At 42.8% G+C, this 19,888-nt stretch overlaps 2 protein-coding genes across 2 annotated transcripts in view; one reads left to right on the plus strand and one right to left on the minus strand.

Moving 5' to 3' along the window:
- cdk17 (cyclin-dependent kinase 17) overlaps positions 1-15,313 on the minus strand; it is a 34,301-nt gene extending 18,988 nt beyond the window's left edge. The window contains exon 1 of the mRNA XM_035674772.1: positions 14,971-15,313. The gene's annotated coding sequence lies outside the window, so the exon portion shown is untranslated. The remainder of the gene's footprint in view (positions 1-14,970) is intronic.
- Positions 15,314-16,367: 1,054 nt separating this feature from the next.
- Positions 16,368-19,888, plus strand: part of phyh (phytanoyl-CoA 2-hydroxylase) — a 5,288-nt gene continuing 1,767 nt past the window's right edge. The window contains 7 exon segments of the mRNA XM_035677928.1: positions 16,368-16,526; positions 17,155-17,210; positions 18,138-18,248; positions 18,525-18,693; positions 19,072-19,153; positions 19,359-19,540; positions 19,632-19,781. Of these exon segments, the coding sequence (XP_035533821.1) occupies positions 16,461-16,526; positions 17,155-17,210; positions 18,138-18,248; positions 18,525-18,693; positions 19,072-19,153; positions 19,359-19,540; positions 19,632-19,781 (816 nt within the window). The 5' untranslated portion in view covers positions 16,368-16,460.

Here is a 19,888-nt window from a genome sequence, read left to right on the forward strand (position 1 = left end):
GGGATGTATGATTAAATTCGCATTTAGGTTAGTATTAATCTATGTTTAAAAACGTCTCAAACACTTTCCAGCGTACCAGAATCTAGTTAGGCAAACCTGTGATTACGGCCAACTTCCTGCAAGGGCGGAAGTGTGTCGATGCTGGACCTAGTTTGGCGCCTATCGGCATGCACGATCTCATGGAGGTCCATGCCACACCTCGCCCGCCACAACAGCTATCAACGAGTCTGCCTAATGGGAAAAAGCGAAGTGAAGTTTCGCAGCTGAGATCGGTAGGCTGAAAACACAGCTCGTAGGAAAAGCGCCCGGCAAAGCGCAAAAATAGACAATGAGCTTGCATCGAGAAGACACTTCGCAGCTGACAACACACGTGACACACGCATTCCTTCCCCCCTCGTTGAACACACACACACACGCACACACAGCTCACTGTATCGGTGATAAGCGCTCTTTGTTCGTCCGCTGTTGTGTTAGGAGGTTGAGGAGAAAACGCCTGACAAAAGGACGAGGTAACACGAGCGCGGGTTTATCTCCGCAGCAAAGCAAAATAACAAAAGACTCGAGTGTGTACGGTGGGTGAGGTGAGTTGCATGTGTATGTACCACCGGGGGAGTGGTATGAGAGTACAGCATCTGGCACAGTATGACATGATTGTGGGTGTGGTGTGTGTGTGTTGTGTGTGTGAGTGTGGTGTGTGTTGTGTGGTGTGTGGTGTGGTGTGTCGTGTGTGGTCGAATCCAAACATGAACCAAGCAGCACAACCGCAATCTGCCAGACTGACAGAGAGGACAGAGAGAGAGCACTGAGATCCCCCAACTCTCTTTTCATCATCAGCATCTCCAAAGAAGATTCGTCTTACACACACGACACACACACGCATTTGACCCACATTCCCGAAAGCAGGCACTCCATCACTTCTTCTGCCCTCTCTCTGAATGCTTCCCAATGCATTGGCGGTAGTGCCAGAGGAGAAGACTCAAAGGCGAGCAAGGAGGGAGAACAGGCGACAAGCGCCAAATACTGGGGCTGAATAATGACACGCCACACACACACACACACACACACACACACACAATCAACACACACGCCGTTCCCTACCTCCTTCCTTGCTTTCTTCTCCATTCTCTTTCCCAACCCAATATCAGAATGAGAGTGGCTTTATATTCAATCCCAGAACATCGTGGGTGACAGTGTGAATTGTGAAGAGGAGAGAAGGTGGAGGAGGAAGAGGAAGAAGACGACGGAGGAGAGAAAGAAAAGAGAGAAAGATAGTTGTATTTTCGACGAAGCAGAGCCATAATGGAGCTTTGTGTTTTGGGTTAAACCCACGAAATCAACCGAGTGACTGCAGGCATGTACCAGTGCTGCTGGAGAGAGAGAGGAGGGAGAGACGGGAGAGGAGAGAGGGAGAGGAGAGGGAGGTTCCAGGTGGGTCATAAAGTCAGAGAAGTGCAGTTCCTTGCAGTCCTTGCTGCAGCAGCCGAGGTTCTGAGCCCTTTCGCTTGCAGTGCATGTCACTCCCTCTCTCTCTCCCACCTTTCCTGTCACTCTTTAGTTGTCACTTTCACTTAAAGGCAATAAAAGCCCCGCAAAAATATATATGTAGATACATAAAGTTCAATAAGCTTGGCTGTCCCACAATGCATCAAGTATCAAATGCTTGTTCAGATACTTCAGATACGGGGTGGTGGTAATGCACCTGAAGCGGCTTTTTAATTGCCAAAATCGCCAGAAGAAGAATAACTTACACACCTTAGACTGTTGCCTAGCAACCTCATGGCAATGACAAGGCTGCAGAGGTTCTGGTAGGAGGATTTCTTTTTATTAGGAGGACCTTTTGGACAGAGCCAGGCTAGCAGTTTCCCTAAGCTAAGTTAAGTTACGCTAAGCTAAGCTGCTACTGGCTGCAGCTGTATAAAGGAAGGCCTGACATCACGCACACAACTCGAATGCTACATGGGAATGGCGTACTCTGACAGTAACATTAAAAACTACCATATAAAGAAGCAGAACACATTACAGAATACACTGAATCACTATCACTAAATATGGAGACCAGAAATTGAGTTTGATATATGACTATAACCTTAACTCAAACCGGATATCAAACATGTGACAGTGTGCTCCCAGAATATGACCTTATCAACCATTTGTTCCCTAATTCAATAAATGGTTAAGTGTGTTACACAAATGGAAGCAGCGTTTGTTCCCTTAATCCGTTCTCTTATAAGTATCTAAATTAATCATAATTCAGGAATCCTATTTTGAAATACTGATAATTCAATATTTTTTTAATCTCTGACCACAGGATCCAAAGCCCGAGCTCAAGCACAAACACTGATACCACTACCAAAAGTAACTCGAACCATCTTATCTAAAAAAATGATCAGCTTTCCTTTTAATACTTCTGTCGGGTCTATAAAAAGTTTCTAAAGCTGACGGCGAAAAACAAAGAACAGAGGGAGAGTTGAGGGAAAGGCTGAACAGTCGCCAGCGCCGCTGTCTTCTCAAAAGGAAAACAACAGATAATGCTGTTAAAAGCGTCGCTCAAAATAGACCCACTCATATGAGAATCACAACCACTTTAAAACAGATAGAATCATCACTTTCTTTTTAGAGAGCGGACACGAGGGACCCAGGACAGAAGAGGGCCTGAAGGGAGAATTAGCTCATATGTCATAGAGATGTATTTATCAATCCTTAACTTTTATTTGTGGTTTATTCCTTAAGGTTTATTAAGTCATATTGTCCTCCGGGGGTTCTGTCTGATCACATCACAACATTTTAGGGCTGCACGATATGGAAAAAACATCATGTTGTTAGGGCTTTCATCAACACACCCAGCTGCCAGAAGAAGTGCCAGCAAATCCACTAATATCTTATCCACTCATTTGCATACACAAACATTAAAATGCTGAGTCACACTTCTGTTTCTGCTTTGTTTAATATGACCTGAATGCAGCACGCAATCAAGAGTGGACGTGAACAATGCCAAAACTTCTCGTTATTAAATCTGAAATTCTGAGATACTTGTTCAACCACAGCTCTTTAAAGATACGGCAACAAAAATACGTAGATTCATCCTCCAACTGGTGGCAGTGGCTAACGTTAGCTTCATTTTCCAACCTCTTCTGACTCATCAGCTCACCTCCAAACATCCTGCGCATCTTCGCTTGTATCTGATAACAAATTGGTTTCACAACATTCGCTTTGTTTTAAATTGTGTAATAATTCAATTGTCAAGTGTCCTTTATCTGTAGATGTGTCTCATTGACCGATTTCGCCTACTCTCACAGCCTGCTCGCCGCCCACACGCACAGCACAGAATGGAAATCACAGTTTTATTTAAAACGGGGACAAACATGCTAATCAAAGCGGCTCAGATGAAAAACTACAGCTCAAAAAAAAAAAAGCTAGGAGGCGAAATCTGAACTCACGCAGGTGCTCACCTTTGATTTTCACCTCATTAACAAATGTCTGGTTTCAGGATCACAGGTGAATATAACGTCTGCACTGCCTCAGGCCCACTAACATCACTGCAGTCATACGCGCAGACGGCAGGGAGTTTCCCTCAAATTGCCGGTATACATTACACTCAGAGCACCACTGTCTGTCCTACATGATGTGCACCACTACGAGACTTCAAAGACCAGGAGCACCAAAGGGTGGCACCTCCCTAAAGCCTACGGGGTGGATGAATCCCTGCATCTGATATCTTTGACTACCACAACTGTGAAGCCTGCTTAAATAAACAGTTTCTGGACAATTTCACAACGACTGTACTTTCTGCTGATTCCCTGTATTTTAGCTCTGCAACAGGGGATTTCATTTTTCCAGTGAATGAATACTTAATAAGCGTTTAAGAGGCGTTTTCACCCCAGATTTTGAGTCATTTTTTGACATGCAAAGGTTAAAAACTCAAGAATTCTACGAGTAGCAACCCAAAAATCTTCAGCCTCATATCTAACTATTAGCACTGTCATCCGCCTTCAAGCGCCCATTTCAGCTGAACCCTACTGAGTACAGTCACAAGCATGTGTTTGTGCAGCTATGAGAACACACACAAACAGAGCATCAGTACTGCTGCCCGGTGCAGTGGGCGCTTTGCACTGAAAGACCCTTTGTTTTGCTTGAGAGAAACTAAAACGGAGCTTCAGCATGACTGATCCAGAGGGGTGAGCTGAAATAACCCTGTGTGTGTTTCTGTAAGAGCACAAAAGGCTACAATGTTAATATTAATGGGGAATAACCATTGGCTATGAATGAAAAAATCCCTTCTGGCAATAAAAAGATGCAGGAAGAGAAGAGAAACAAGGGAGAACAGTTTCGTGAGCTTCCGTAAGAGAGATTTAAAGAGAAGTGAGACTGAAGTGAGAACGTTGGTGAACAATAGACACCAGATTCATCCACATGTCCATTTTCAACACGATCGGAAGTGAGAAAAAACATCAGTAAACATCAGAGACACGCAAAAGTAAATACAGGGAACAACAGGACAACTCTGTTGTTGTTTTTGTCATGTATGAAAATTTGCCAAATCTTCACATTTCTTCAGATGTGGTGAGAACGCTGATGATCTTGCATAGCATCACATTATAGCATGTTAGCATGTGGTAATTAGCACTGAACACAAAGTGCAGCTGAGGATGAAGGGAACGCCTTTAGTTCTGCAGGCTAGGTGGAGTACAGTACATGCTACGTTGTTAGCATGGAGCACTGTGAACCTGTCAAGGACAGACATAAACAAAAACATGATGCAGAGAAGAGAGAAGAAAACATCAAGGAGAAGAGGAAGGAGATAGAACGCAGATCTTTGGGTTTAATGGGAGAGATGGAAAGAATGGCGATAAAGATTTAGGAGAGGAAGGGCGAGCTGGAGGGAAGACGGTATTTTTAAAGGATGATGGCTGCGGTGTCTCCCAGCTGAACACACACACACACACAAACAAATGTAAACACGACACGTGGCGCACCATTACCCACCATTACCCTGTCGTTCTCTTGCCACATGACAAACACAAAGCCCACAGGCCACAAAACATACAGACACACACACGCACACACACACACACACACACGTTTGTGTGAGGGGGTTAGCTTGAGGTCACACCAAAGGCAATACACTTCATCCATCTTCCAATTACAAAACAGAGATCGTGTGTAGGATAGATGATCCTCTTATCAGTTGTTCACACTGGGATTGTAATCCACACACACACACACACACACACACACACTCTGCTGGTAGTAGGCAGAGCTCTCAGAAGCAGACAGTATTTTGTGCACTGAAGTGTCTATACGTGTTAGTGTGTGAATGCTGACTGGGAGCAAACACACACACACACACAGAGGCACAGCTGAAGGCAGGAACTAGAGCAGCTTGAAGTGGATCGCACATTCCAGATTATCCCCCATTTGGTTTTTAAAGCTGCACTAATCAATAGTTTCACAGTAACAAAGGAAATGGATTCCTATGCATATGAGAAAGGGGTTCACCGTAGTGACAACTCCACAGTGAACTATCACCCAACTGTAGTTCCCTTCAGCTCAACTGAGGACGTTAGCATCTTTCAGCTAATTTTTTTTGGTTTTTACGTCTGTTTTTGGTTCAGTCTCACCGCTCTCATCCAACTTGTTGTTGCTTTTATTTAACAAACAAAGCTTTGATAAGACAAAGTTAGCACTAGCTGGTGAACCGAACCACAGATCATTTTAGCAGCTAAAGACATTATTTTTGCCACATTTCACCAACAAAACGTTATAAATATATTGTCAGTGTGGTCTTTACAGCTTGTTGTACAGCTATGTGGCTAAAAATATAAATTCAATACGGTTTTAAACATAGCCAAAAATTACAACTTGGTGAAGAGAGAACGTTTAAGTACGTAATAAAGATGATTTTACTCTCGATTGATTTTCCAAATGGTTGTAAAACACAAAGCACATTCTGTCAACACAGTTATTCAAAGATATTACATGACTGCATCTGCGGCAGGAAGTTAGCGTTAGCCGATACAGCTGTGAGATCATTTACGTGTATTATTTGCGTGGTCAGTTTTCCAGGTTGCTCTCGTGCTGATGAGTGGTAATAATAAGCTAAGTAGGCAGCTAGTGGTGTTTTTGTCATCCAGCACAGTCCAGTCGGGTCCCGTCAGTGCTGCCGTTCCCTCCTGCATTTAAATACACTCACTGTGCTGTTTGTGTATTGAAAGTGGTCGTCATCTAGCGCGTGAGAGGCGGTGTTATTGCACATGTTGCTCTGTTTACCCCATTGTAGCTTCTGAAGTTGGTTGCCTCTCACTGCTGTACAAAATGAATAAATCTATAGAGTATGTGCGTGTATTTAATGTCGGACTGTGCATTTTAAGAAAGCCACCTGCTGTTAACCCTCTCTTTGCTCCTCCAGCCACAATGATCTGCTGCTACAGCACACGTATACAATGTCCCCCCCCCCNNCCCCCCCCCCCCCATTGTGTTTGTGAAATCAACACCCTCCTCCTCTACTCCGTCTGTTACGTAACGCTCGTCTGTCTCATTACATCCACAACAGACTAACGAGGGTTAACGAGAAGTTTCCGGTGTGTCCAGCGCATACATACGCACACGGAGCTGGATGAACACAACGCACAAGAATGTGTGTTTTCCTGTCTGGATGTTTGGTTGGTGAATCCAAACACACAGCTGGAGATGGCACATTCCAGTGGAGAGAGATGGGAAACTGTACGAGCTTAAGATGACACACACACACACACACACACAAACACGCACAAAATGTGTTCCCCAATGAGTATATTATGCAAATGATGTACTGAAATAGAAAGCTGAAAGGAAAAGGGTTTCAATGAGAACCTCTGAGCTCACACAAAGAGGAACTTTGTAAACATGGTGAATATCTGCGACAAGGATTAAAATAAACATTTTTCTGTAAACAATACACAGCAATGGCAAATTATGTCATAGACATCTTGTTTGGATGATTAACATGTCAATGAGAGTTTGCTGCAACATACTCAGTTACTTCCCTTGGACATTTCCGTTTGTCCGACTGAAAAGAAGTATGCTATGAATGGAGCATATTCAGACAGATATTGGCAAAGTTACTGGGCAGAGAAGTCCAAATCATTTACCTCGCTGCCACATGAGGTCATCCACATGCAAACTCGCCAACTGCAACTTTGCATGTCACATCAAAGCAGCGACAGCAGCAACACAAAAACAAAAGCAACGCTCAACCAGAGAGACTTCTGAGGGTGGCAGGCTGCCTTACACAACGGAACAACAGGACTTTAACCTCTCTTCCTTTATTGTCACCTCTCCTCCCTCTCTTCTGCCTCTTTTATGGCTTTCTATCGTGCATCCTCTTTCTCACGCCCCGCCACTCCCCTGAACACAGTTTCCAAATCCATCTGCATTCACCCTGAGGCCTTTGGGAACAGGTGTTCACTCCCCGAGGTGCCCTATTTTCTGTGTGTGTGTGTGTGTGTGTGTTTCTCACACCATCCAACTGTGGCCTGGGCTCTTTCCTTTCTTTGTGCCAAGCAAGGTGGGATGTCCCAGCCTAAAGGCAGCACTTCCCATGGAATCATTACATCAGACGTTTGCCGACCAAAGAATATCTCTGTGCCTACTTCAAGTGCCGTGATGGATAAAGCTCGATTAAACCTGCCATGAGTTCCTGAAAATAGGAAGAATAATAAACGCTTTTCAATATGGTGTGTATGTTTGTCTGACCACATACAACGTCTTTAATAGCAGCTGGGTATCATTGATATGTTTTCCATTTCCATTAAGATACCAAAACAGTATTTTACTCTAACACCCTGTATTCATTTGACAAAAGAACTCAACGTTCTCTGATACTACATTTTTTCTAAACAAAAGCTGCCTACATGACCTTTGCCTGAATAAAACTAAATTAAAATTTTAAATTTTTATTTAAATCAGAAACTAACTGACACTAAGATTTCAGTTGAAAAAGTAGAGGTTCTACTCACTGCTTTTACATTAAAGGAAAACACCTCAACATTTTGGAAAATATACTTATTGCCTCAGCTGGTCAGCTTAGCTAGAGATGTTCCGATACCATTACTTATACGTACATATACTTTTCCCTAACCCTTGTCATTGTTGTACGGCCTGGCTCAGGTGAAACCCTTTGTCAAACATGAACAAATACATACAGAGAATGAATGCCGGAGAACTTTCTTTCACGATCTGGTTTGACTGTCATTTAGCTAGCTCTGGCTAACACTACACTACCGGAAATCAACTCTTCCTTGCTGCTCTGAAACAGAGTAGGGCAGCACAGTGACCTGCCCTACTCTGACTCTGATTGGCTAGTGCTCGTTGTCTTCGTTGGTCTGGGTTGGTTCGACTGGTTAGGGTTAGAATATCGGGGTAAGCCAACTAGAGTCAGAGTAGATCGGGTCACGATTTTGCCATCCTGAGGAAAAAAATGGCGATCGGGACACTGCTGGGAAGTTCCATGGTGTTGGATCGCTGCACAGACTTGCATACTCGCTGATACTGCCTAAATTGCGGGAGCGGGTATCAGAGGCATTTCTGATACTGGTATCTGTATCTCTACTTAGCTTAGCACAAAGACAGTGGCAAAAGCAAATTTGTCCACAAACATCTCTAAAGCTCACCAGTTAAAATAATATATACTGTCTGCTTAATTGGAACTTGGAAAAACCTATGAGTAAAAAAACACATTGTGGGTTTACAGGGGTTATGTGGTTATGACTATTTTTTGACTGGACGCAGTGACTTCCTGGACTCTCATGGTTACAACAAGACTCCAGGAAGTTACTGTGCCCAGCCAAGAAATAGCCTGGCGCATAACCCCCTGTAAGTGTTTCTCTTTGTTTCCAGTCTTAGATTAAGCTAACCAAACTACTAGGGGTAGCTTTATATTAAATAGAGTGATTCCCAAAATGTCTGTTGAAATCCTTTCGGGTGTTAGCAGCCAGCAGCAACAGTCCAGTGAATTCATATGTGTATTCGAGGTACAGTATGTGGCCGTACGGATGCCACTGATCACATCAGACCAGCTAACTCCTCTTTCTCTTTCCCCGCAGCTGATAATCAAGAAACATGATGGAACAGATTTTCTATTTCTTGCCTCACTGCAACTGTGCAACATTCCTGAGGGACGACTGTTTGACTGGTTTTATCTAGTTTCTATCTCGAAGCCATGTGTGCTTCCCAGAGGCCTCCTGTCAATCAAAGTGTACTCCACCTTCCTCATCCTTGAGATTTGTGTTGAAAATGTCAGAGTTTCTGTAGTTGTTAGTCTGTTCAGTCCTGGCTGCTATCACTCATGTAGGAGTGTTGCATTAATCTGATTAGAGCAGATTAACAGTGTGTGTACCTAGCAATACTGACCTCGAATTGATCTGACCTTTCAGATAATGATGGATGAGATGCTTACTGGTGCTAATACGGTGAGGAGCTTGAGAAACATTAGTATTGGAAACCTCCATCCATTACAGCAACACTTGTGATAAAATTAATTAGAAAAGGCTTTAAGTTAGGAAGCGACGTGGCCTGAGTATTGTCTCTGTGGGCTTCATGAGTGGTCCACTTTTTGTGACGGTTTCCTGTGAACTTTCGGTGCACTTTGTTGGCACTGATTGCAGATAGAGCCTGTCTGTGAGGCAATGATTAACCCGCCGGGAAGAGAGAGGAATAATTAGAGATTCCTACTTGAGATTAAAAAGGAAACTTTTACACAGAGACTGGAGTTTAAAGTGAGGAGGAGGCAGCAGGGTGAGAGACGGCGATTGGAAAAAGGTTACACAGTCTGTCTGGCAATCCCAGAGTTCACAGGTTCAAATACAAGAGCTTAAAAACTAAATTTGACTGTGATGTGAGAGAAATAACTCAAATTCAACTGCAGGTAGAATGGTTTCATTGTTATGCGTATGTGAGATGATGCAAAAGTTGTTTTAGAGAAGCAGGCAGATGGTGAGAGTTGTGTAGGACGGGATGTACTGAACAGCAGAATGTCAACTACAGCTGACTGTACTTGGCACCAACACTGTGCCACTTATTTTTGTGTTTGTGTGCAACTATTATAATCTTGTATTATGAAAACCATTTTGTATTCGAATTGGAAATCTTACATCTAAAACGCATTTTGAAAGCTATTTTCAAATCGGAGCCAGATAACTGAGCGAGCTATAGAATTAGTTTAGTCAAGATAGCTGCATCACATCATTTCCAGACAATTAGTGCAGATAATGAAAAATAGTTGGAACCTCCCACTTGAGCACATCTTGACACTGTTTTAATCTTATCGCTTTAAAAGCACTAAATTGTTCTGATATGTGTGTGTGCATGTCAACAGTATTATTAAGGGGGTGTCAGTCAGATAACACAGCTTTTATCAACGTGACTAATCAGTAGTTTGTCATTACAGAGCTGTTACTGATACACATTATTCTACTTTTTAATCGTGCTATATTGACTATTGACAAAAGTCAACACTACTACCATACAATACTAAACATGGGCTTTATGGCTACAGTTTTCTTAATTGTAACATGTAAATTGACTTAGTGCAATTTAAATCACAACTGCAGTCAGAAAAAAAATCACAATTACATGTTTTTCTCAAATTGTTAAGTCGAGTTTAAGGTTGAAAGTGAAGGTTAATTTGGGTTCATTAGGTTAAGTGTTTAATAATCAGACTATATACGCGCTGTAAACAACACAGGATTAAAAAACTATTCTTTTTATCTCATTTCACTCATCGTGTTTCAGAGACAATGAAGAGAACACAGAAGGAAACATCATCCCAGCTGCTCGCTGTGTTCAGATCCTCACTAGTGTGTGTGTGTGTGTGTGTGTGTGTGTGTGATGAATATTTCAGCATCTTCACTGTCAAACGACACCACTTGAACTTACAGTGAGTGCTCACCACATGAGGGAAAGTGACTTCATGAATGAGCTGTAGGTCTGTTTATTTTTGTGTATGACCTCTGTGTGTGTGTGTGTGTGTGTGTGTGTGTGTGTGTGTGTGTATAATCCCTGTCTGATGCTCTAACAATGCCACTGGTTAATCTGCAGATTATGAGCCAATCCCAGTCACCCAACTCAACCCTCCACACACTTACACACACACACACACACACACACCTAGCAAAGCATGACGGGATGGTTCATCACGGGGGATATCGGACAGGGCATGACCATACAGGAATAATATAAGACAGTGTGTGTATACACAGTGTGAAGTGTGTGTGTGTGTGTGTGTGGTGTGTGTGTGTGTGTGCGCAGTGTGTGTGCAGTGTGTACAAGTCTAACACACTCACACAGTCTCTTTTCCACTTACAGACACACATAGCCATCCTACAAGACCAAACATCCCTGTTGACCCACGCAAACACATTCATACAAGATGACACACACACACACAAACACACACACCCCCAGCAGGCTAGCAGAAAAGGTGTGTAAGAAAATATCTTTGTTTTGTGATACTGTATTGATTCTCAGAAATACTGTATGATTTGTGTGTTGAGACCCGCTGCTGGGTAGCAGTGTTGTAAACAGAAACTAAGGGCTATGGTGTTTGGTCTTACAGAGACTGTCACAATACAAAATGTAGATCCCACTGTTCTGGTTGCGTAAAATAAAAGAAACTTTTAAACTCCATTTTTTTTTATATTGCCTTACTTGCAGTAGTTTCAGTTTATCGCAATTTTTATATTGAATCCTAACTCCTGTATGGTAGATACGTATCGTGTTGTTGGCATGGTTCTTGCCACATACACAGCCCACTGACAGGAGGGTGTTTGATGCAGCAATGACCCTACATTTCTCCAGTTCCGGAGGCTAGGAGAAAAAGCACTGTGTGTGTGTGTGTGTGTGTGAGAGAGAGAAGAGAGGAGAGAGAGAGAGAAAGAGAGAGAGAGAGAACAATAAACTCACTCACTCACATTCTTTGCATTGTCTCACATTAACTTTCTTCATCAGTTGTGTGTGTGTGTGTTTGTGTGTGTGTGTTCATATGGATACAAATGCTTGCAAGTGTGTATTCTTGCTGCACCCAGCCCACTCTAATTGTATTCATTCTGAAGCCCTAGAATTAGCCCGCACCCAAAAAAACCCAATAATTACTACTTCACCTACACACTGCCCACCCTGTGGCAGCGCAATGGCAGGGAGACATTTCCCAGCAGCCCCAGGGGCTGTTAGCAAGTCCGCTTCTCACATTTAGCTACATTTACAGCTTTTTATATTTCCTGTACTTCCTCAGGTGAAACAATAAATGATAGAGACAGACAACAAAAAAGAGAATGGGGAGAGAGCTTATTGGGCTCACACACACACACAAACACATACTGAAATACATGATCACAAATACAGACAAACAAAACACACACACACACACACACACGCGCACCCCGAGTTACACAAGCAAGATATTTATACATACAGCGCTGCATTCACTGAAACACATTCCAATACACACTCACGTTAACTCACACACACTCAGAAAGAGACCAGAGTGCACACACATACGAGAAAAGCACGCAAAAAGACACACACACACCTAGAAATACACACACACACACACACACACTTCTCTGATCAATAAAACATTACACAGGTTGAAGTTACATAAATGGGAGAGAGAAAGAGAGCGGAAGAGAAAGAGAGAGATAGCAAGCTGCTGGCCTGGTCGTCAATAGCAACAGTGTTTTGGAGGCTGATCATCAGTAAGTGCAGTCGGCTCTGCTGCGAAGCATGGTGGGATATCGCCGCTAATGAAGGTTTAGTGTCGGCCTATGTACAGATAGATAACACAGTGTGATATACTTTATAATGCAGTTAGGGTTAGCTGTGACATCATATGGTTCCATGGTGACCGGCGCTGGTTCAGTCACACGTGATGTGACTGGCTCTGCGGCCTGAGAGCAGGCAAACGGCTGCAGAACATTTAAACGGCCGGCGAGCTGTTTACCGAACAACACTGTCATGTCATCAACCACATTTCACAGATTTCTCTAACAAGTACTTTCTCCACTCCTGTCTCAACAGTTTTCACACAACTCAAAGAGGAACTCCAGTGAGCTCGAGAAAGTCGGGGGACTGAAGGGTTGAAATACAAGCAGCAGGCGCCGAGGCTTTCTGCTCTAGTGTGTAGTGTACAAGCACGAGTCGAGATAACCCCCGACGACGTCACCAGGGTTACTTTATCAGATTTTGGAAACCTCTTTCTTCCAGAGCCACCGAAGGCATCGCACAACTACTTCAACAGGCCGAGCGCTTCACGACTAATAACCCCAGCCCGAGGTGCACATTTGGTGGAATGCCCCTTTAACGGCCTGTGAATTGGGTATTGCGTGTATCTCGCTCAGTTTCACTCTGACTCCAGCTCACACTCTTGTGCTCCAACAGCAAGCTTCAAACCAATCACTGCAGTTCCATCACATGGTTCATTTCTCAAAGTGAAACCAATCACACGTCTCAAAACTTGACTCCTCCACGAGACAACTCACTTCACTGGACGCACTCTCATCTCGGCACCAGGAGAAACAGTGACGAAGAGCACGTACAGTATGTAAGCGCGCACGTGTTTACAGCACACAGTCTTGTGTTCCTGCTGTGTACGACAAAATGCAGAGAGGGATCAATACAAGTGCTGCTATATGGCCCGTAGACATGGGGAGGGGGCTGTCAGGGTAATTACTTTGTCCTCTGAGGGTGTATCACTCTCACAGCCAACAGCCTAGATCTGAATATGGGTCAATAAACACACACACACACAAAAGAGCAGCCAGTTGTTCCAGATGAAGGACGCTGGAAGTAAATCCAGGTCAAATAGGAAGTGGAAAGAGTCTAAATGCATCACGGACGCTTCACTGCCGAAATGGAACGACAGGTCGATATAACCGGTTATCATCTGCTGTCGATTCATACAGCGATCGTGAGATGCTACGGCGGCAACAACCGTGCTGTACGCGGCAACTACAATTTCTACTTGTTACTTGTAACCTGATCCAATTCACATGAAGCTTCTTTAGACGTTTCTTTAGGAGCTAATACGCCAGTTTATCTAACAACCGTTCACTTCAGATCCCACCGTTTCCAGGGTGACAACAGGATGGTGCGTCCTCGTTGTTTTTGGATTTACTGTACACCGTCACAATGCAGATTTCAGATGTTTTAAGTTAAAACATTTTCACTGTGAAGGATGTTTCTGTGCCGCTCTCGAAGTATTTATAAAATACGTGTGAATGAGTGCAGTCTGGTGTGTGCATCATCAAACTGTGGTTGTAATGTGTGGTTGCACAGACTTTGAAGTGTGTCAGTAGTGTTATATATTGATTTTACATTGGGTTTATGGAATTATTTGGAGATTTGTCAATGACATCCCTGCATTAGATAGATAGATAGATAGACTTGAATTTCCCTCGGGATAAATAAAGTATCTATCTATCTATGATTATTGGTGTTAACTGCTTGCCCAGAAACCAGAGCAATAAGACAGGGATGTTTTTCAAGCTCTTAATTTCAATAGCCAGGATGATATTTTACGTTGTTCTTCAAATTCCTCCATGTTGCTCTGTGATTTCCCTATAACATCCCTCTATCATTTACAGTAGGGTTCCTATCGCTGGGTGGTACTCTGGCTGCCAATGCATACGTTATGTAAACAAACCAGAATATTTGTACCCAAAAATCAGAAAATAAGAGGTATTATTTCTCTAAATGTGTGCCAGGAGCCAACATGTCAGTCATAGTTGTAAAGCGTCAAACGGAAGGTAGCTTGTAAAATATGAAATACAGCTGGAGTCAGGCTGAATTATTCTTCAGCCGCCGTTTCCTCTGTGTTGTCATTTCCACACACACCACTGTCCAGACTTCGTCCTAAGCGGACGGACCAAACGTAACGTCACGGACTCCATTATCGGACAGACTGAGCGTTGTCCAGAGATGACATTTGAGCTAATTTACCTGAAAATGGTGAATTCCGTCGTTTCGAGCCGAGTCTCCGGAGCAGCCAGGCCCGGATGCCCGTCCTCCGCTTTATCCGCCCACTTGAAGTCACCTAAAACACAGCTCCGTCTGTGTGCGGTTTCGGTTCCAGACGCTCCGGCAGAAAAGAAATATCCTCCGGGACACACAGAGGGACGTGAGGGCCGTGAGGACGGAGGGCTACGGACCGAACCCCAGAAATGTCGTCTGTGTGGCGGTGAAAGCAGTTCAAAGAGGCTGGAGGAGGATCAGTGCTGTCGACACAGGAGACGGGAGGGGTACATTAAGCTAGCTGCCACCAAGTACCACGCAGTAAACAATAACGGAACTTCTTCTGGCGTTTCAAAATAAAAACACTCTCAGGGATAATGCGTCTTCATCTGTCACGGCTTTCAAAATAAAAGCGGCAATGAGGATTTCAGTGTCCGCTCAAAATTAAATAAAATAATAACTACTTTTATCCTATAACATCTAGTTAGCCTAGATAGGTAGTTATATTTAAATACGTGCATAATTCCCAAGGCTGTGTTTTAACATAATGTAATCATGTGACACGCTCTAATGCTAGCAGTCGGTAGTCAGCTTGACGAAGTTGAAAGGAGCGGTAGGAAATGCAGATAAACGAAACAATGGTATCTTTATTTGAATAGCTTTCCTTTCCGCTGTTTCTTGTACCTCATTCGCTTATAACATTAAAACACTGTGGCTTTTCAGTGGTCTAACACTGCAGTAGCACTGTTTCAATATGTAGTTTCTCCCTTGTCCCAAGCTGTCTTCAATTAAATATTAAACATACAGGTGTATATAACATATATTTAATTAAGACAATAGAACTATTCAATAATTACTACTACCACTACTCCTAAATTAATGTTCTTAATTTTAAGTTGAAATTGAACTTAATATATCATTTCTCATTCCCTAATTTTAATAATTTTAAAAGGATGAATGTTAATTTCAATAGCTATAATCTGTGTGACAGGCAGAAACTACAACCATAACGATCCTTGTTTAATTTCTGGTTGTGTGGCGCCACCTGCTGAATAAAAGCTGCAGCGACTATAATGAATTGGATCCTATTGTTGAACATTGGTAATACAGATTATAAGTGAAGTTTTGTTATAAGTAAGTCTAAATAAAGAATATTAAAAATTCAATTGAATAAAGAAATTAAGTTTGTCATGTATTCTTTCAGATCAATGCATTAGTACTATTATTGTAGTAGTACATTTCTTCATAACAGAGCGACATACTGACATATTCAAATGTGTTTTTCCTCAGAATAATGAGGCTGTACACACCTTTATGAAGAATAACCTGCTGACAGTGTCAGTGGGTGTGTATTATTGGTCTGTGTGTGTTGTGTTGTCATCACTGCCCTTTACCCCACTCACACACACTCACACACTCACACACTCAGAGTTGGCCGTGTACACAGGGATCACACTGGGATACGAGCTGACTGGAAAATGTCTCGGGCTGCGGAGAGACTCAAACTGCTGATCAATCATCTTGATCGACAACCAGCCGCGATCGTATCCTTTTCATGGAGGCTCAAGGAGGCGGTACGGGCTGATTTGCTAGCCGACAGCTGTGCGCCTATTGGCGGCCAGCTCTGGTGGGCCAGGCCGGGGTCCCGCTGTGGACCGCAGGCCTCTGTGAAAACGAGTAGTACAGGTGTTTATTTACTGTTATTATTGTTTATGAATGGGTTAAATTACGTTAAGAGGTTTGGTTCTCGCACTCATGGGCACAGTAACACCGTTATTTTGAAGCGAGGCTGCCGCCATTGTTTCTGTGTCAGGTTGCAGGTGAAGGTGTAAAGACTGCTGCAACGCGGTCAGTGTATTTTTGAGTTACGCCAAGGCTCTGAAATTGTCTCGTATACATTATCTTTATCCATATCTAGTCTGTTTAAAGTGCTTAAAGTTACCCACAAGGCCAGTCTGTCTGTTTTTAGGTCAACTGAACGCATATTAGCTCCTATTTTGTGTTTAATTCATGATTAATAACACTGACATGAACTGAAATCAACAACCCAGAAGTCACAAAGTTTGGAAGAAGGACAGTAATGTCAAGGTGTAGATGCCCTCGCTGAGTCCTGATAAGATACATTGTTGTTGTTGCTTCTTCATGGTTTCGTCCTTGACTGATTTTCCTCAGAGAGCTGCACCTACTTCAGTTCAAACCCACAGCTACAGTCCCCCACAGAGACTGAGGTAGGGACATACCTGTAGCTCTACTGTAGCTCTACTGTAGCTTTACTGTAGCTTTACTGTAGCTCTACTTTAGCTGTAGGATTGGCGGCCTCAGGCTAAATGTCTTTGTACAATGATACAACTCACCTTTGACACAGTTTCTCCAGTGTGTGCTCCCTTCGATCACTTCTCATGATGGCCCAGTTATCTGCTCCTGTGTAATAGCTGGCGAGGTTATAGTCCTAATTACTTAATTGCTTAATTAGTGTCATTGGTAACACATTTGTTTACCCTATTATTTGGCTGCTGTGAAAAAGATATATAATTGTTAACTAAAACTAAACTGAAGGGACATTGTGTACTTACAAATCTAAAATAAAATAAAAAATATACAGGAAATGTCTTTAGTTTTAGTCTTTGTCAGTTTGGTCAAATTTGTCAACAGCAACCATGAAGAGGCATTGGTGTGTATGTCTACTGAGACTGGGATGTGTTTGTTTTGTAAAACCTGGTAGGAACTTTGTAAAAAATGTATACCCTGCCATATTTCCCCCATATTACAATAAAATAAAATAAACCTAAATCAACTAAACATGTTTTAAAAAAGCAAATCCATTCTGAAAACAATGAAAGACACAAACTCTGAGAGCTGCTGTTGCATTCAGTTTCATCCATTCAGAAGACTACAAGGATACTGGCCCTGTTTTTATATTAGTTCAGCAGCAGTGCATGTTTCATGTTAGCAAGTTGCCTTTTATTACGCAAAGTTTCAGAAAACTCTCACACGTCCTGCTTCAGTTAATTTACTGTAATGCAATATGACTTGAATGCCACATTAACATGCCAATCATTTCCAGTCTGTAATAGCATTTCATTCCAACTAAATATAAAAGTAACTAACATTTGGTGATATTGTTGTGTCTCATCTTTTTGTTTTCTTTTTGGTAGATACTCTTTTGATAACGACTTGCTGACCCCAGAACAGCGACTCTCCTATGAGGAAAATGGCTTCGTCCTCATCAAGAATCTGGTGTCTGACGAGGACATCGAGAGGTTCAGGTGACCATCTGAAACTCTGACACCTGCAAAGAAAAGGAAACTTAACATAAAAACATTGCTGTTAATAACAACAGTAACTGAACTGTAACACTTTTATACTTAAATACAAAACGTCTAAATACAGTTTACAATAAACTTTGTATATTCAATCAGAATGATACAAGATAAATGTAAATGTAAATCTGTAACTCCACAGTGAAACAAGTCACCCTTTTATAGACTGGCAGTTGTATTGTACTGTGCTGAATGTGATCTATATCTATATCTGGTCTTCAGGAAGGAGTTTGAACGTATCTGTAGACGGGAAGTGGAGGTTCTCGGTCTGGTGGTGATGAGGGACTTGGCAATCGCTAAGTCAGAGTTTGTTGCGGATCAGAAAGCGGTCTCCAAACTCCAGGACTTCCAGGAAGATCCTGAACTGTTCCGGTACTGCACCTTACCACAGGTACAACACACACACACACACACACACACAAGTAGATCACAACATGTCTTTGTTTCAATCTGGTGTCTTTTTTCAAAACTTCTTTCAGTGAGTACTTGAAGATGCATCGTGTCACAGTTTAAACATCTTCACCTGGATATTGTCAAATTATTTGGTATTCAATAAAGACACTTTGTTTAGACTTTGGCGCCCCCTAGTAGTAATACCAAAAATCACATACATTTGACCCAGGGACACTGAGATCATTTGACTAAAAGCATTACATAGAGTGCACCCATTTTGACCAGGTAATGTGTATTTTTCTGAAAAGCTATTTCCCTTTGAAGTAATTTAAACATGAACAGTGTTGGACAAAGAATTGTGTTTTTCTATCTCTAGATTCTGAAGTATGTGGAGTGTTTCACTGGACCTAACATCATGGCCATGCACACAATGCTGATCAACAAACCTCCTGATGCAGGTATGGAGCAACGAAATAATATTTAGAGTAAACTGGTTTTCATTTGTCTGGAGAACCACTGGAACCACCTCAAAGATCCCTGGACCTCAATGTGGAAACATAAAGGGTCCCATGTCAGCTTTCAAATTATGCCTCATCCAATTGTGTCCAATTATCAACCATGTCCAGGTCCAGGTGTTAGGAGATGTCTCTTTTGTTGTTTCAGGTAAGAAGACGTCTCGTCACCCGATGCATCAGGATCTGCATTACTTCCCGTTCCGCCCAGCAGACCGGATCGTCTGCTCTTGGACAGCGATGGAGAAAGTGAACAGGCAGAACGGCTGCCTGGTCGTCCTGCCGGGAACACACACCGGCACCCTGCAGGAGCACGACTACCCCGAGTGGGAGGTATAAACACACACACAGCAAATTCTACAGGAAGCTTGTTTACGCCTGCTAGTAGGTACACACACATACACACCGTCTCATGTGTCCTCAGGGTGGCGTCAACAAGATGTACCACGGAGTGCGTGGCTATGACCCAAAGCACCCCAGGGTGCACCTGGAGATGGAGAAGGGCGACACCGTCTTCTTCCATCCGCTGCTGATCCATGGCTCTGGCATGAACCAGACCCAGGGCTTCCGTAAGGTACTACGTTACCTTCGTCTGGCACAGTTTCTATTTTTTTGTGACAAAAACAAATCATAACAACAGATGTGATGAAAATATTACATAACATTGTGTGTGTGTGTGTG

Source organism: Morone saxatilis, unplaced genomic scaffold (assembly GCF_004916995.1).
Source record: "Morone saxatilis isolate NCDOM2014 unplaced genomic scaffold, NCSU_SB_2.0 Contig10, whole genome shotgun sequence".
In the NCBI taxonomy this organism is placed as follows: domain Eukaryota; kingdom Metazoa; phylum Chordata; class Actinopteri; family Moronidae; genus Morone; species Morone saxatilis.